The sequence below is a fragment of the Dermacentor albipictus genome, chromosome 8, assembly GCF_038994185.2.
Source record: "Dermacentor albipictus isolate Rhodes 1998 colony chromosome 8, USDA_Dalb.pri_finalv2, whole genome shotgun sequence".
Lineage (NCBI taxonomy): Eukaryota > Metazoa > Arthropoda > Arachnida > Ixodida > Ixodidae > Dermacentor > Dermacentor albipictus.
In genome coordinates, this window is record NC_091828.1 from 73,030,276 (window position 1) to 73,049,521 (window position 19,246).

The 19,246-nt window shown below is 47.7% G+C and overlaps 1 protein-coding gene across 1 annotated transcript; it reads right to left on the reverse strand.

The window, feature by feature from the left end:
- Positions 1-369: 369 nt before the first annotated feature.
- Positions 370-15,515, reverse strand: LOC135896289 (papilin-like). The gene is made up of 5 exons (XM_070523591.1): positions 15,393-15,515; positions 12,713-13,029; positions 10,627-10,720; positions 4,665-4,909; positions 370-1,054 (listed from the first exon to the last, which is right to left on the reverse strand). Exons 2-5 carry the CDS (start codon positions 12,973-12,975, stop codon positions 700-702), a joined length of 957 nt encoding a protein of 318 aa, XP_070379692.1. The 5' UTR covers positions 12,976-13,029; positions 15,393-15,515; the 3' UTR covers positions 370-699.
- Between the last annotated feature and the right edge of the window lie 3,731 nt (positions 15,516-19,246).

Genomic DNA, 19,246 nt, shown 5'->3' on the forward strand with positions numbered 1-19,246 from the left:
TACATTTCCGCACAACGCAGACGAATACAAAGGCTACATCACATTGACGTATGTTGAGCTAGCACATGCATTTCATTACGCTGATCGTCATCTATCTGTTTTCGTCACTGGTCGGCGGAGAAAATCCTTAACGATGTGAAGTAGTATGTCTACAATGTGTTTGTTTAATGGTACAGACCGACACAGCAGAACATAGAAAAGACATAGCAGTAAAGGCGCTGGGGGCACGTCGGTCTAGTGTACTTTCTGTTAGCCAGTTTTTTTTTTTTTGCTGCGTTGCTATCGATGTTGACTTTTTCTTTTTTGGACGTGACACATACCCAGAAAGGCAATTGTGCTCATAAGTAAAAAGTGAAATTACCATGTACATATAACCTATTTCTTGGCTTTATTCGTCTTTTTGTTGTTCAAAGTTATAGGATTCATGAAAAGGCACATATGAAAAAGCTGGTCACGTCAATAAATATCCCATGAGGACACCCGCCCCCATAACGCGATTCCTTTACCAAGGAACCATTGTTGGAAGAAAATAGCTTATCGGTAGTTCATGGCTCTACAATATATAAACCTACTAGGATAGAGTGGCTGAGGAAAGGGGCGGGGATGACAAATTTTTAATAATTATCAGCGCGATTGGGCAGCCGAGTCGGAGAACCGTGTATGAATTCTGGAGAAGCGCTGGCACGCCACGCACTGTCGTCACACGCAAGCTTTTCTGCAAGCCTCCAATGCGCTGAAGCGGTTCTTGCCCGAGAGGCACAGACGGCGGGCAAGTATCTGGGCCGTGGCTTTCACACATCGCTCGGCCACACCCGACGCAGCCATGTGGGCGAAGTACGGCTGTTTCAGCCTTTCCGGTGCGCAGCGCTCCTCCCTGGGGACTCGACAGCCGGTGGTGCGTGAACTGAGCTCGCGGCAGGAGCGCCAGCACTCTTCGGACGTGGGGAACAAATTGCCTCTGCTGTCATTCGCGGCCGGGCAGAGACCACCCGGGAAGTTCCACGGTCGACACTGATCGCCGTTGAAGAACCAGAGCGGGCCCACGACGTCCTCACTGAAGACCGGTTAAAGTAAAGAGTCGGCGCCAAAAGCTCTGCACCTGCCACTTTGTTTGTTCTTTTTATTTTTTTTGTTTTTTGCATATCAAGTTATGGGTCATTTGGCCTTGCGTGTCAAGGGCCGGTATTTTGTAGCGATGCCTTTTCCGATTCTATTCTTTTTCACGCTTTTCGCGATTAGCCAGTGGCCAGAGCGACGGTCTGTCCGCATTATCAACAGGATCGGACGGCCGTGTGTGGTGGATGATAAGAATAGCATGGAATAAGGCATAAGGCATCGCTACAAAATAGCGGCCAAGGCTACAACTGCGCAAGGACGAACTCTGTAGTCAAAAGGCTCTTTCCTTACCGAAGAAGTTATCAGAGTTAAAGCTCAACCTGCGCACGGTTATTCTGAAGAGGAACCTGCTTAACCATGGTATTCAGGTATGCTTCTAATCCTGTGCGCGTACAGGTGGCTCTACTAGCACCCGCGGCCATATAGCGAAAGAGTAGCTGCTCACATTTATGGCAACTTGTCCTTCAAGCGTTCTTTTTTTTCATATTACGCATAGCATGGAATTGAAGCAATAGCAGTGCCTTGACTTAGAGTCGGCCCACCAAACTCAACAGAATGGCACGTACAGTCGATAATTAGGGTATTTGGTATCTGCACATCATCATCATCATCATCAGCCTGGTTCATCATCATCATCATCAGCTTGCGTCCGAGTTAAGGAAAGGTGGTTGAATGGTCAAGGTCTAAGCATTGCTGAGGCAGCCGGTTGTGGCTGACACGCAGCCGGTTGGTCACAAAGCGACGTACCATGCACACTTTACTCGAAAGTGGGACAACCCCAATGGCACTTTCCTTGACTTGCGTGGCAGTTGGAGCTGCTCGTGCAAAATAGCCCTCAATGCATCCGCTCGCACGCAACGACTCCGGCTAACCGCGACGTGAGCTCAAACGCCTGGTAGGAACTAGAAAAACAAACGTTTTCTGGCAGCAACTATAAACTTGAAATTAGTCCCTCAACTTTGTGCGGAATGACTGCCTTTTTTCCTGGTATGTCCCTCTGTACGTGACATTACTCTGCTACTCCTTCCCCCGCTCGGTTCCGCTACTGCGTTCCGCCATCCACTCACCAGTTGCTCTGATGAGCACTTACATCATCAGGTCTCTAAGGCCCAGGTTTTGTTCATCATCATCATCATCACCATTATCATCATCATCATCATCATCATCCTGGTTACGCCCACTGCAGGGCAAAGGCCTCTCCCATATTTCTCCAACAATCCCGGTCATGTACTAACTGTGGCCACGCCGTCCCAGCAAACTTCTTAACCTCATCCGCCCACCTAACTTTCTGCCGCCCCCTGCTATGCTTCCCTTCCCTTGGGATCCAGTCCGTAACCCTTAATGACCATCGGTTATCTTCCCTCCTCATTACATGTCCTGCCCATGCCCATTTCTTTTTCTTGACTTCAACTAAGATGTCATTAACTCGCGTTTGTTCCCTGACCCAATCTGCTCTTTTCTTATCCATTAACGTTACACCTATCATTCTTCTTTCCATAGCTCGTTGCGTCGTCCTCAATTTGAGTAGAACTCTTTTCGTAAGCCTCCAGGTTTCTGCCCCGTAGGTGAGTACTGGTAAGACACAGCTATTGTGTACTTTTCTCTTGAGGGATAATGGTAACCTCCTATATGAACACAACAATCCGCACATACTGAACAGAAAATTCCATTTGATCCTAAACGTTCATACGCCAAAATTACAACTCAGGTATATTTATTAACGCGTACCTTTTAGTAAAATGCCGTTGCTAAAGGTACGCGCGTCGTCTCTCTTTAACTTTCTTTATAGGTATGTTAGAAGTATCCGGCAGTGCTTTTATTAATTTACGTCCATTTTTTCTCGTTGAGGCTTTACGTGTCTAACGTAGGGATACATCGGCCATAATCACGCTTTTATGACTAAATACATGTTTCCCTCGCGTATCTCGAAAACGATCTGCGGTGCGGACCGAGAGTACCGACTGTTGATAGCTCATAGTACTGTGTTTCCGCCGCTTCGCGCTGCAGAGAGAAGCGCGGGCCCATATCTTCAAAGTGATCTGAGGAAGGGGCAGGGTGCCGCGTGTGCTTCGTGAGCGGTGTGTTCTCGCCGCTTCCTTCGGGCTTTTCTCGTTGGGTAAGCACAGAAATGCTTACGCGTTTACTAACAGAGGCCGACAACTACAACCGGTTTCCGAACTGTTTGTGCCGCTGACTACTATTCATATGAACGTCAGTTTTCATTCACGATCAGGCGCCAGTGACCCTCGTCGTACCATTTTTGTCAATCAAAGCAGTTCTTTCTTGACGCTACTTCGCAAGCTTGCTTGAATGATACCGCTGTGCAGACTACCAATATGAACATAAATATGGGTGGCGCGTGTTACGCTGTGGCGTGAGACGTAGAAGGTCGTGTATGTTTAAACCCATTTTCGACCGTTGCCAATTTATATAAGCTCGTGCTTTGATGCTGTTTTGTCTACTTAAAGTAGTTAATGGTATATATATTAAGTTTTCCGTAGACATAATAAAAGATATGCGTGTAAATGCAATAGCGCGCTTTGATGGTAATCAGTGCCAGCGCCACTGAGGGCTTGCTTTTTTTAACGAAACCTGCAGTGGCTCTATGCGTTCAATACGATATAAACAAAAAAAAGAGTAGAACGTAGGTAAAGCGCCCTTAAATTCCTTTCTGAGAGCCCCTTCCCCCCCCCCCCCCCCCAATTAACGAAGCTCGTGTGGCAGATAGCTGAACATTTCAGTCAGTAGTTAATATAACTGATACAGAAACGATGACAAGTCGGTCGTTTTGTTATATCCGACTGCGGCGCCAGGTACCTCGGTCGAATAACAATTCACTATCATTTGTGTTTCACTTCCTTTTTGTCGGTGCTAATTTGCCTGACGTGGCTATCACCTTTCTCGCCACATCTCGCAAGGCTGGAATCAGTCCTTCCTCGACGCTGCCGCACAGCCACACACATTGCACAGTCGGATTACGAGTCTAGGTAAGTTTATTACGCCGTTCTCACATGTGCTCAAGAGCGCATGTAAGATAAGGGCTATTGTTACATTTAATGGCTATTATTGACATCCTGCACAAAACTGCTCGGGCTTCTGTCGCATCATTTCTGCCCATTTCAGCATTTCGAAGCCCATTCTTTTACTCTAACCTTCATTCTGCTTTAGGCTTTTTTCATATGACGCATATAGTGTTTCGAGTAACTTCTAAACACCCTTTTCGTTAGAATCTCTGCAGCACTGGCACTGAGTGTCGTCGAAGTGTGCTGTAGCTCGCATATTGTGCCGCTTCTTTGCGCACGATTCCACGTAGTACATTTGATCATGGGAAGACATGCACGCATGATAGGCAGCGTTGCACGTATTCTAACCCCTGAAAGTGCGCGAAAATCAGTTGCAAAATAGCTTTCTCCTTACAGGTTGGCGGTATCTTGAAGACGACAAACTGGATTGTTTAAGCGTATAAGTCCACCGTAGCTTTAGACACTTCGCTAATGAAAGCACAATCGATGACTGCAGAAAGATCAAGAGCCGCAAGGCCTTCTTACCTCTTGCATTCAGTGAACAGAACATCTTCGTGGCATTTTGATTCCACGGTGTTCGCATTTGCACCGCAGGCGGCGTCGCAGCTGGCCAGTGACGTGAACTTGTTGGCCCCTCGGTTACACAGGGCGGCCGCCTCCTGGTCAGCTACCGAGACGCACGCTCCTTGAGATGCATCGAAGTAGAACTCGTGCTCCGGCGACTGGCAGAACACGAAGGAGAAGGGTCCGCAAAACTTCCTTCGCTTAGCCTGCAATTCACGAACGACGGTCACTGAATATTCACTCTGTTTATCGCACTCTCCCATGTCTCTACCAGTTCACGGCCGTATGATTTATGTTGTCGAAGAGAGATATCGGCATCCGAGGACTGCAGATAATTAGATTAACAGATTACAAAACATGGGTGTGCATGGTGTCCATTACTTTCACGCATAGTAAAGGCAATTGGACATCTCCGGGAAGAGCTAGATACGGCCTGTCGCGCGCTTAATGAAGCTAAGAAAAAAGTTTTCACCTTAATCTACATGCCGTTCTGCCATGGATAACGTGATTTTTTTATATACCGTATATTCGCATAAGAGTGGACTCATGTAGGCTTGGCGCCACCTAACTTTTCGCGTCAAAATTTGGCAAAAACTATTGCATTTCACTTAATGCGCGTCGCGACCTTCTCTGCTAGAGCATGGAAGAGCTGCACCGCGGTTTAATTACGATCAACATCCTTATCCTGTTTCCGCAGCTTTGTCTCTGTGTATTTACCACTAGTCTCTTTACACCACTGTTCAATTTAAAATATTCTTCAAAATTGCTCTACCACCACTGGGTGGATTCGAAGCCGCCTCACGCGGCTTCCCCAAAAGCAGCAGCGCCAAGATTTCGCGCTTTTACCCCAAATGTCCGCGGGCAGCGACGAAATAACTTGGTATTCGCACGCACTGGAGCGCCACAATTGCAATGTCGGAGTCAAAGCTAAGTGAGCCGGACATGGCGGGCGCGCTACCACATTACACAGCGTGTAGAGCGCGGAAGCGTGGGAGAAGAATCTCGCTGCAGTACGCGAATCATACACGACTTCTTTTGACGACAGCGACGGTGTCACGCCGCATTGCTTGAATTTGATCCCAATAGCGTCGACATAATCATAGTGACGTTCCTCTTCCGTAATTTCTCGCACGAAGCACAGCATTTAGCGCTATATGCGAGATCTTCCCTTTTCTGTGATGTTTGTGTTTTGTTGGCGCCGTTCGACCTTAGAGAGTTTTAACAGTTTCGTGTGCCGTGCGGTAAGTACGGTAATACCGTACCGGCCGAAAACTGCGCATATCCGGGTAGGCCGTACGGGAAATATTTCCGTATAACATTTTGAAATGTAAGGAGCCTTTGCCGTCTATGGTAAAGTGTGCATCGTGTATTGCGAACTCAGCCGGACCAAGTCGAGGCGCAGCAGGAAAATGGCGCCGGCAAGAGCATCGCGTGCTTTTTCCCCCAAGGGACGAGAAAATTTAAATTCCCCTTCTATTACGCGACGAAGTGGCAGGAAGTAGATGACACTTTTAACTCAGACCATAAACTTAAGTAGCTCCTTTGGTGGCGCCAACTTGTTACGGAGAGTTTAATTAAGAGGACGTGGCATTATTTGTTATTGTGGTACCTAACGTGCTACTTATCCGCTCGTTTAAAGTGTCAACAGCGATGTAATTGACAACAAGCAGTTCTTTTTTTATATACATTGCTACGACGAGAATATCCGCAGAAGCACATGTTATGTCGCTACCGGCATTGTTACTGTCCTCCACGCTTACTGTAACCAACCACTTACGTAAAGAGTAATGCCTGTATGGACAATCTGAAATTCTGTAATATTCGCCAGAATGATTATTTCCAGCTCGTCACGTAGTTGCCTTATTCCGCAATGCCTAACCACTATCACTGTCATCCCTATCACGTTACTCCACGCGTCGAGCAGCACTACCAGCTAATGCTTTCACATTAATTGTGGCACAGTAGTACCCAACGGCAATACCGTACTGCAACATATTTCTGTCGATACCGCAATCGTAAATGAACGGTAAAATCTGAGCATTTTGCAATAAAATCGTAAAAGTTGGCAGGTACACAATCGGTTGCACTGTGTGGATCTGCTGCGGTTTGAAAAGCTAGGCATGGTGTTTTTTTGCTTTTTTTCTCACACTGTCGAGTACTATGTTGACGCGGTAGCAGGAGGTCAGAGAGGTGTGCTAGAACATGGTACCCAAGAATACGCTAGTAAACGTGAGACACTTCAGCGACCCCATCGGCTAAGAGCTCGTCTACTGTCGAGCAGCATTCTCCTTGACAAACCACCATCCCTACTTTGGTGGCCTGCTTCTTCCTTAAATAATTGGGCCCACTCCCTACGAGGCACATGATGCGAGGCAAGTTTGTACTCTGTTTTACTCGAATAATAATTAGCAGAAGTTGGAGAATGTAAAACTTGTCGGATACGAATTGGATGTTTAGAATGCCTTATAGTCAAAAGCATAGGCCTATATTAACAGCTGAAATATCTACTGCGGTGTAATTGAGTACCACGTCTGTACCAACCAGATGGAAAAAGAAAGCGAAATAACTATATCAGGTACGAAGAATCAGTTCTAAGCACTGAATCACCAAGTTCGTCGTAAAAAAAACTTCACAAATATCCTCTCAACCACATTTAGAGCCAAGTTACAAACTGTCGACCAATCAATGCCTGCTGTATGACTAGCTTTCCAAAAACGCCACATATTTGGTTGCTGAAGAAATGTGAGTCGTTGTGCAAAAAGAAAGAAAACGCTATAGAAGGACAGATGTGCCGTGGAGACATGGGAAAGGGCCCATCGAAAAGAAAACACCACTGCTTGCAGCGTAAACAATTTCCGGTATGACTAGACAGCCGAAAGCTAAAATGATAGAATACATGTAGAATCCACACGTTGTCATCTAAGCCTCAGCGACAACAACTAAAATGAGATTGGCGTTGATCATTTTGCTTCTGCATGATTTCGAAAACTTTTGTGGTTGTTATCCTTCTGAAAATTTGTTTTATTTTCTTCATCAGGCAGAACAGCAACCATACTTTAGCATTGCTTTGTCTCAAAATATTTGGCGTGTTAGTATTATTTCAAAATATCGTGCAGTTCCTTTTTGAATACAAATATGAATAGCTGGTGTGAACTATTTGATTCGTATTCGAAACTTCGAATGTTCGCCCACCTCTGTTAATTTCAGTGATTACATTCAAACATTCTCTGAATATATATAGGCCACAAGACATGTTTGTTCTGGTGCGAAAAAAAAAAAACGATATGTAAGGATATTTGTTACTATGCTAAGACTTCGCAAATATGTTGTTTTAGCCATGCAAGTTAAAGTATGTAATTAAGTAATTATAGTGTAGGCTTTCATTTACTCGATGCATTGAAGGAATGGTATGGATCGACTAAGCCACTCCAGCAGTGCAAATGGTTCCTCACTTTTCTGAGAAATTAACGCGAGTGGGATTACGGGGATATCCACTCTCCGCAATGGGGTGTGAGTGGCATGGACAGCTCCACTACGCAACGTTTTCGCACAGTGTTAAAGCTTTCCATTTATTGCATGCGCCAAAAGTGGGTAGCACGGGTAACGGGCAGCGGCCCCAACTTAAGCTCGACGACACTGTGCGGCCAGGTGATGAGAACAGAGCCAACAGTGGGGCTCGTTGGTATTGATTCATTAGAGTGATATAGCATAATGGGATCCGCGATCCCCTTCCGCAATCTGCTACCGTGAAATGCATCTGCACATAGGTGTGAGCCCACCTCTCACAGACGCTGCTACGAGGCCACCAGGCCAGGCCAACTGTGCATGCACGCGCTTCGCCCAGTTCATTACCGCCTATGTGATACCCGCGTGGTTACTGTTGTTGTTTTGCTTTGCTTTGTTTTTTTCGAACAAGATGCTCCAAGTTCTCTCGCTGGGAACGGTGCAGCGAAACTCGGCAACAGTTAGTGTGAGACATTTTTTCGTATTATGTATCGTCAAGTGATGATGAAATCGAGCTCATCCACGTTACCGAATTTGAGAATCAACGTGTAGCACTTAACTGGAGCCGTCGAAAGACACAATCCGAGAACTTGAGGCTTCGTAGACAGAAAAGGCGCAGCGAAGGCTGTGCGAGGTGGTTTGCCTGGAGGTGTATTCTGTAAGTGTCAATCTAGTCGTCTGCGTATTTCAGCTGCTCCTATAGTGTGTGGTTGGCGGAACTGCGGTATCAGTGAGAAGGAGACAGCAGCCCCTAGCAAGTCTACCCTTCGCTGGTCAAGCTCCAGCCACATAGCGACGGCCGAATCGACAGTCCACTAGCTGCACTCTTAATGAATGTCCCCACTGGTTTGCACAAGAATTTGGAAAGTATGCATGAATTGGACGCGCGTAAATGAAAATACGTTTCTTTCTCTCTATACAGTAGGCCACCAATAACCAACCAGGCGAACCACCTCCACGATGGTCGCTGCGCGCGCTGCCTGTCTGAGAGACGAAACGCCCTCCCGTATCCTGTATTTCGGTCAATCTAGTGGTTCCTGCAGCGTGTCTATTCCAAGATGATACCGCGTGAATGAGGAGCGCTTTTTACATCCCTTCATATTATTTCTTATACAACCTGTGTTCCATATATACGGTCAGCTAATTCCTGGCCTATACGGTATAATTCGAACGACTGGTTGACGGTCATATCAGTGAAACCGGAGCTCTGTCGGTCATCGCTCGCGAAGCTGTGTAGTTGTCCAGACGTGCAGTACGGTGGAGGTCAGTGACACTGTTACGGGAGAAAAGGAGTGCCGTAAAAACGGGAAATCCTGCTTCAAATTTGGGAGAACACCAAGGGATTTTGGGGCGATACTGCGCCAGGTTTATGAAAAGAGGGATATGTCGAAAAATGGCACGTACAAGTGGTACAATCATTTCTGTGACGGTCGGGTCAGCGTGAAGAATGCGCAGTGACCAAGTAGGTCCTGCACGCCTTGACAACGGTTCATTTGGACAGCCACACGCGTTCGCGAACGATCACTCGAGACCTCGTGTTTCGCTGACCTGACTGCCGACTGGTAGCACCAACTTCACCGCACGCCAAATATTCATTTACAGTATTTATTGATCCCAGTTTGTAATCATGCGTTATACACAAATGCTTGCCGAGTTTCGCGACGCCACCACCATGGCGACAGAAGTTGGTGTCACCACCCTGGCTGTTAAAAAAGAAAAAGAAATGTTTAAAACGTGGCGATGTGCGCCGCAGTGGCTGTAAAGGACCAGGCGAAGTTCGCGCATGCGCAGAGGCTGTCTACAGTCGCGGATCACAGAAGCAGAATGCAGATCATGGTATGCTAGAACTCTCTGTTATTGACTGTTGCGTGGCAGAAAGACAACGAAGACGAGGTTGTTGTAGTTGCCTCAACGCTCGGTATGTTCACTTTGTCTCTTTCCGTTTTCTTCCTGTCGTGCGACAGTTAATAATGAATCACGACAAACAACAATAAAGTGGCAATCAATGTTAGGCAGTTTGAATTTCCAACCCTTGAGAATATGCTTTTGTGCTACGTTACGCAGGTCAGGAGACGTTGTCAACCAGTTGTATTTAAAATTATATCTGTACTGATATTCAGATTGCACAAATGGCCTAATCGTTCACTGGAAGCATCCTGCCAAAATTGCGTAAATGTGTCACACTTATACGGAAATATGGGATTTCATTTCCTTGAAATAAAGAAGAAACTTCCGTGGCGATTGGTGCAAATTGTATTTTCCTATTTTGCGTGCGTTCAACGATGCAATCCCCCGGGAAACTTCCATCAGCGTTGGTGCCCCGCGTTATTTAAAATGTTGATGTAATGAGTAACGAAGAAATGTAGCTCATACAACCGTGAAAATATATGAAAGAGTCGAGAAAGGTATTGATGCTCACCCGCCGTGAAGCGAGATGAGGCATATCCGCTGGCGTGCTAGTCACAGCCTCTGTCGTTTCCACTTCCTCTGTGGATGTCCTCTTGGTCACCTCGCTGATCCATCCAAACAAAAAATCACACTCTTGAATGCACAAACATGGTTTGAATACCTCGTAAAATGGCAAAAATGTTCAATCTAAGCTGTTAAATTCGGCGCCAATATTCCGATAATATGCAAACAAGAAGCATACAAACGCTACCAACTCGCGAAAACTTAACGTTGGTGGGTGACATGCTAATCAGCAGTCGCTAAGATAATTTACGCTCCAGCGAATTTCATGAAATTCGGCGTTGCTAAGCAGTATTTCTTGATACTTGGGTCCCTGAGAGTCTGTTTCGATGAAACATAAAGCTGCAATAATTGAGAAATTTTAAATTTATTGGTCTTTCTTTTTCGAGGTAATTGTCCTACAGATTTGGTATATTTCACTTTTTTTATACAGGTGTGCCTATAGAGATAAATTTGATCTAATCGTGCTAGTAATTGTGGCGCGCTTCTAACTCAACACAAGTCGTTTTATATTCAATATGACGTCTGATGTCGCCTAAGCTTCCAGCCAGCCTACTGCTGAACTCTTTCTGCTGAAATCAGGCAAATCAATTTTTCAAGTACTGAGAAACGACAAACCTACAAGGGGCAAACTCTTCCATGAACGTTAGGCGACCAAATGTGTTAAATCGATGCTCCATAGCTCCTTCTTTCACATCGCAAGAGCTACAGAAGACGACGAATGGCATAACATCGCTTTCACAATTCGCAAGATACGCGGTGTTACTCCCACCACCGCCAAGCTGTATCTCAATTCAGTTCCGATTCTTAGGATGTTTCGCCCGCTTTCCGCTATCTATGTCCTGATCTAATCGCTTCAAGCCAACTTCTGCCACTGGGTATGGGCCAATAGGTATATCTGCTTAACTCCAACTGACTTCTTCAACGCCAACTTAGGTTACCTAATGTGCGCCACGAGGTATGTGCTGCTCTCCTTAACAATCGTAATAACACATAAAACATATCTCCACTAATTACGCGCCGATCGCAAGATTGCTAATGACGTCAATGGGTAAAACTATGTCAAAGGATGAACTTGCTGCCTATTTTTCCCACTTTCATGTTTTTTCTTGATTATTCCTACTTTTCGATGTCTGCATTTCAATAAAAAAATGTTTCTGCTGTCATCTCCTTTGTTCAATCATCTGTTTACTTAATGCAGCCGAAAATGGTTCCTTCGTACTTGCTCTTTTCAATCACTCTGTTATGATGCCATTTGAGCAAACATTCGTCAAATGTATGAGGAAAAGTAAAGAACTACATTTGGGGTCCTGTACGGGTCTTTTTAAAAAGGATAGCAAGTGCAGTGAATTAGTGGTAATGTAAGATCGTACGATTAGGGTAAATCATTTTTATGGAAGCCCGCAAAATTAAAAGGGATGCGCATCAAACATTAAATTGCTAACCTCCCGACGCACGTATCATTTGTACAGTGCTCACGGAATGAAACGATTCAATTTAGGCCCAACTAATGGGCATACATTCGTTTCCACCGGCTGACGTTCATGTCACATGGGCGTAATTTTGGCGCGTACAGATAGATCAGAATCCACATAACCTTTGGTGGCCAGTACCCAAATTCAGAAAAAGTTCTTACGCTAAAAGCATTAATACTAGCGAATAGTCAATCGGGAAATGTTATTAGCGAATGCAATCAGCCAATGGAAAACAGCGCTTACGAACGAAAGGCTTTTTGAACTTGGCCCCAGATTCCTAGCGACAGGACATGGTACTCTATATATCAAGGGTTCTGCTAGATCTTCCCTGTCACCTTTCATTCAGTGAGCACTGTACGCCCTTCAAAAGAGTGCTCATACGGGTTTCACAAAATGAGAAACCCGTATGAGTCTTTTTTGCAGCTTGAGGCTACAGACGGGTTGATAATAATTTTCTCTTTCAAAACATAACAATGTACTGCCTCTTGTCAAATACTTGTGGTTGGATTGCCAGGGTGCCAATCAGAAGCATATTGCCGACCGAAAGTTCACAGTGCTCACTTAGAGTTAAGTCTTCTTCGAGCATCGTCTTTTGCGCCAGCTGCGAGTGGCCGCGATGCATTCGCGTGCAACCAGGATCCGACGCCGCCCCTCCCCGACGCCACACCCGCCGCCAATGGTGACAGGTGCTGCTGGTCCGCCGGCTGACCAGCCGCCTCGTCGTGCTCGCCCAGCCAGGCGCTGGTGCGTCCCAGCAGCAGCGACGCGACCAGCAGCGCGATGAGCAGCACCGAAAAGACCAGCATCCGGGTTAGGGTGCCCATCCAGTTGGTCTCTCCGGCGGAGACGCCGCTGCTGGCCGTCGACGGCTCCGCCTCCTGTAGGATGGATCCAGTGTCCGTAACACTTGGAAGGCAACTGTCACGAAGTCTCACTTTTGCTGAATTTGTTATAAAGGAGTAGTATAGAACTTTACAATGGGCGAGCCGAAGCGGGGCTGTTCGATGTTACGCCTTCGCGTTCTGCAGTTAGATTTTGTGATGTATTAGCACGTTCTCCAAAAAGTTTGCTTGAAGTCAGTTCCCACAAGGTTATCCTCAAACCATATAGCAGCCTTCGGGTGCAGAAGTAGCCATAGAGCATGAGGAATGTCTCCCGGCTGCGCAAATATGCGATTCGCGTCATCGGTCGCTGTGTGGTTACGTTGGGAACCACTTTGGCTATATCGGCCTCCGAAAAGCAGCGGCGTCTGTGAATTGTCAGCCTCAATGGGAAAATATTCTCGCTATTTGATCGCCGCGCGCGGGAAGCGAAACATCAGCGTGCTCCTGTACGCGGCCAGAGCAATGCAACCCCGAAACGCCTAAGTGCCAGTCGTTATAAAACATTTCCGCAGTGGTCAAGCGGCCAATTGGGTCGGCATCTCTTGCGAAAAAAGAAAAGAAACGCAATAATTGCACAGTAGGACCGCGCATGATAATGTTGCACGCTCGACCCAACTGCTATAGAGCCAACATATCTATAACCCAGCAGCTACCAGATGCTTCGGACGCTAGCGCTATTCGTAGCCGGGCGCGCTCGACCACTCGGCAAGTGTGATTCATATTGTACGGCCGGCTGTTATCCCTAACCAAACTATTTGGTTCGTTGGTGGTTACCCCGTCCATTAAACGCGGCAGTTGCGTATTGTATCTTCAATAAGGATTTGAGCTTTTGTGAAAGTAAACAGCACCACTTATTTCGTAGCAAAGCAGTACCTACTGCGTAACAATCGTCGCGTATGTTTCTTCACTACTAATTAATGCTAAAAACCGCTTAGAATTTCGGGGAGAATGTTGAGGTAACAGAACATTCCCGACATGAATTTTTAGAAATACTACACTTATCTTCGAGGCTGATGCTATGCTCACACACACGCTCGCACATCGCGAGTTGCCGCGTGCGCTGGGTTATCTTGAAGGTCATGCTGACGAAGCGTGTTCTAGGTCGTCTGTCACTTCCGGCGAGTAGAGATGGCAGCACTACTGTCTGTCTGTCTGTCTGTCTCTCTGTGTGTGTGTGTGTGTGCGTGTGTGTGTGTGCGCGCGCGCGTGAGTGTGTGTGGGAGGGGGGGGGGTTGTATGTGTTTCCAAGACCAAAGGCAAACTTAGCACGTCCAAACTTTGCCATTGACCCTTCTGTACTGCACCGTGCGTATTACGCTAGCTTACCCTATGGGCTTTTTATGCGGTCCAAAGAGTAGTTGTAGCTTGCCTTTATTTTTCGATGAATATAACTTAGCATTCATTTGTATTTGCAGGTCCCTAATTCCGCCGTAGGTTAATTTTACGGCAAACTAAACCGCGGACAGCGCCCCTTTCAGCAAGCCGTGCAATTGGCAAATGTTTTGATTCGGCAGTAACGAGAAAATACATAAGGTATCATGTACGCCAGACCGTTATGCCCTTCGTAGTGCCTTCAGAGCACCGATAGATTTAAAAGAAATATCCCTGACGATTACGACACTCCCTAATGCGAAATTTAAGCGCAGCTGTACAGGTGTTTTAATTTCTCGGTATTTTGGCTGTCGCGGACCATCTATCTCGTGCGGCACGTTGCAGAGTGCTGTGTGGCGTGACTGCCTCGCTAATTGGCGGGCTGCGAGAGGCCGTGAGTGTGTGACGCATAGGCGCGATTGACAGGAGCCGCCGCAGACAGACCACTCATGCAGTGCTTTGTTTCCGTATAAATGACGCGCGCTACTTTGGGGCCATCTCGTAGCCATCGTCGCCGCAAAGTGCGTCCTGCGCGGCACTACGCTTTCCTTCTAGCGCTTTCAACATGCCCTCCTCCACCGCTGGCTCATTCACACTGGAGACTGACAGGGGTCGCGCGACCAAGTAGGTCGCACAGCGATCAGTCGCAAATGGTCGCTTTTCTCGAAAAGGGACTATTCAGGTCCAGTCGCTCACTACTCAATTTTTCAGTCGCGCGACTGTGGTCGCTAAACTTCTAAACTAATCAGCGGCGCGCCGAAAGTTACGTTATCATGTGTTTTCATCCTGCGTCGCGCGAACTACAAAGTCCACGGCAGACTGCAGGCTTATAATTGGCGCATTGGCTTGTGGCGCTTAGTTGCAGCAGTTCCGGCAACGTGTTAAATGTACGCGGTGGTATTGTCAGGACGTTAAACAACAGCAAAAGACAGCGCAAAAATTATGCACCGATTCCCACGCAACGCGAAAAGGAAATCACGACTTACTCTCGATAATACTCCTCGTCATGAGCGAGGCCTTCGGGCAGGAGGTGACTTGTGCGGCCGGCCACTTTTCGCGAACAGAGGCGTGGGGGCACCTATTAGAGTCGTTTTTTTCGGAGGCTTCCGCACTCCCACACCTGACACCACGGCAGAGCACACCAGCAGAGTGACGACGCCTTCCTGTTCGGTCGAATCAATATCCATGACTGTTGCCAGAACGCGAAACCAGCGAAGTGCGCGTGAACTGCGTAGATCCCTACAGTTCTCACTGAGAACGATAATCTCCGAGATTGCGACTTGCAGGTCACGCTCAGCCACGGAGGAAGGAAACTAAGGAGAGGCCCTACGCCCTCCGCGCGCTAGGAGAAAAGTGTGGCGGAAATTACGTGTAGGTTCTCATTTTTTGCTGCTTTTTTATTTTTTTGCTGTATGGCCACGCCTTTTGGGCCACAATGGCGGCGTTGTTTGAGCGCTCACACGTGTTGCTCTGGTAGGTTTCGTGCCGTGGCAAAGGCGCTGTGTGGGCGGGTTTGCGTTGGTCACCGTGTCTTGTTGCGCTGTGTTACCTGCACCGTGCTCTGCCGGATGTTGCGCGAGCGCGAGCTCTCCGCGCGCGAAACCGCGCGCAGCGCGGCGTGGTTTCGCGAAAGATGTAAACAAGAGAGGAGGGTGGCACAAAAGGCGGAGCATCGCCATGAGCAACGCCAACTTTCGGCTTCACTTTTGCTTCACAAAGAGTGACGTCAGGGCCTCTCCTTAGTTTCCTTCCTCCGTGCGCTCAGCCGTGCCTACCGGTGTGTCGCTTTTTGGTAGCCAGTAGCAAATGGCCGCTCGACCTCCTTAAAGGGGTGGAGACGAGAAAGTTTCGTTCATGCGTTCTTTGATTCTGGCATTGCGTATTGCTTCTGGAAGCACGATACACACCGCAGGACTCATATATATCCGATAAAGGGTGCTATGCAGGATGCGTCGAGTTTCTCGTTCACCCGAGTTTTGCCCGAGTTTGCTCGACGGCAGTCAGTGAACGGAGATAGCGCGGAACGGGCCGAAGGTGCAGGCAAAAAAATATGTAGACAAGAAGTCGCGTATGACAACATGAGCGCACCCTGCGCGGCACGCTGCTTCCACGTTTCAAGCGCAGAAGGCTGCACAACGAAACGCGCCAGCGCCGCGTATTGTTATCAACGGATTATCGCAACTTAGCGATACCGTGACTGCCCCGCTGTCTGTCAGCCCACTTTCCGTGAGCCGTTTGCCACGCCTTTCCCGGGCGCGTCAAGGGCGTGCCTCATCTTTCGGGCGCTACCTATCTATCCTCAATCGAATGCGAACGGGGTACATGCGGCGCATTCTTGCACCTACACTTTCACTCAAACGAATACGTTAAAGTACGACAAATAAAATAACGCACATTTTTATTTCTTTAGGTATCTGTTTTTCGTTTTCAATGCTAGAAATTTGTGATGACAAACGGAGATCGAGCAAATGATTAAATTTTGCACTTCTTGCCGTGAGTGGCGACAGGGAGGCGAAAGCTTAGAAGCGGTACATTGAAGCGGGTCGCACGCACGAGGGCGTTCATACGGTGATAAGTCGCCTAGGGGCGCTGCAGTGCTATTCTCAATAAAGTCGGTCATGATCCATGGAGGGTCATGGCCACTCTTTCTCTATTAGGGGAATAAAAACGCAGCGCCGCGGTACGGCCGTTCATCGCAGGCGCTTCACTAGGCTTTAAGGCCCCCGCTTTACCGACTAAAAACGACACAACAGCTGTCGCTGTAAAATGGCGGTATGTTATTTTAGAGTGCGTAGTGATGCAGTTCAGTGAAAATGTACCAGTTTATCTTTGTGCGCGAAGCCTCTGCGATACATTGCGAAACGTGCGTGCTTCCCCAGCGACAGAATTCATCGCTTGTCATCGCTTGCCCAGTGAAGGCGCCTCTGAGCGCATGTACGCAGTATATGAGTGTGTTGTGCAGTCGAAGGTGCTTGCGGATTACCTCTGCTGGAGCCAGCAGCGATCGCAGATGGATATCGTAACGACACCGCAGCACTCGCATTTTGGCAGGTGAGGGCTCTTGTGTGCATTTATGAAATCAGATTTCGAACGGAGAGAGGTGTTGGAACTGTTGAGTGCGCAGTGCTTGTGATGAAGAAATGCCATTGCACTGGGCCTAGAAGAGCGAGCGTTTCTCGGACGCTGATCGTGTTCACGACGTTGTGGCTCCGTTTCATCACCGATGACAGAGCAGCCATCTGAAACGACTGCTGCAATAAGCACTCCTCAGCATCGTCGTCCCCCTCGACGCCTCGACGCCTTGCAAGCACCTACAGTGACGTGCCGATAATTATTTACTGTGCGCTACGCGCCGCAATGCAGGCAGTGAAACCGTGTTGTGCGGCCATCTCAGCCCGAGAGGATGTATGCCAGCGACAGTCAACGCTTTGTTTTCGATAGTGGTCCTCAGTACATCACCGATGACAGTGCGTTGTGCGTGATTTATGTCGGCGGTCAAGATTGTTGATGCCTCTCAGCTCGACACCGCGTCGCTGTTGCCGGAAGATAAGTTGGGCGTGGCCCAACTGTAGTGGGTGCGCGCGCAATAGTTACATGCCTCGCGCGGGGCGTGACCTCTGGTTTTGATTGACAGGCGAACTCGTGCTAAACTCGTACATCGCGAAACCCCCTCCGAGTTCAACTCGGGAACATGGCGGCGGCAGCAGCAGCCTGTTTCATTGCATCCAGCGGCAGCAAGCGTCAGTATGACCGTCTGGACCCGTTCACCTGCATGACCGACGGGGAGTTTCAGCGTCATTTTCGCCTGTCGAAGACATCAGTGTGCTGGCTGTGTGACGAGCTAGGCGAAGACTTTCGTCTGCGGAGACAGCGTGGCGGGCTTCATTCGCTCACCGTCGTAGAGCAAGTCATCTGTGCCCTCCGTTTCTACGGGACTGGGAGTTTTCAGGGAAGCGTCGGCGCCGAGCGTTACATCGGACGCCATCAAACTACTGTTAGCCACTGTGTCAGAGATGTGTATGACGCGCTTATCGATGCGGCAGTGCGTAAGCGGTGGCTAGCTTTCCAGAATACTGCGGCGGAGCGGGCATATATAAAAGAATGCTTCCCACTTCGTGGGAACATTACGAACGTAGTCGGGTGTGTCGACGGAACGTACGTAGGAATTAAGGCGCCTTCAATGTCAGCGTTACTGTGATTAACACTTTTTCTCTGGTTGATCACTTTTTGTCGATTGTTCTACTTATCTGTCAGAGTGCCTTCCAAATGGCTCACTTTCTTGGGAAAGGGGTTAAGTATAAATAGATAAATGGATATCACTAATTGTGTGAAGTAACCTATGAATCCTAATCTCATAAACAACTTGGGGTTCTTCATTGGTGAAGTTACTAAGTATGCACAATGCTGAATTTTGGTCATGCGTAATCTATCGGCCGCACTATGAAACAGCGAGGCATTGCACAATTTGTTGCAGCGCGAGATGTGGATGTTGCGCCAAGCCGGTTGTGCCTATGCATTTGTGGCGAAATGAAAATGCATTGAGAATCTTAGTGTGTTGGCTTGCATGAAGAAAATACTTCAGATTGTTTGCTCCGTTCACTGTCGATGCATGTGCCAGAGGTTCAGTGCATCTTCTTTTTTTTTGGGGGGGGGGCGGCGTTATTCTGGATGGATAAATTGTATATTTTCGTCTCATAATGGGGCTCTAATTCTTAAGCATTAGAACAATGCACATCCGATACTCTGCAGAACTCTCTGTACGTGAAGATGTCATGAACCACCAAGGCATTATTACATATCGGAAGAAATGTGGTGCAGATGCCAATGAAAAGTGGGTCTT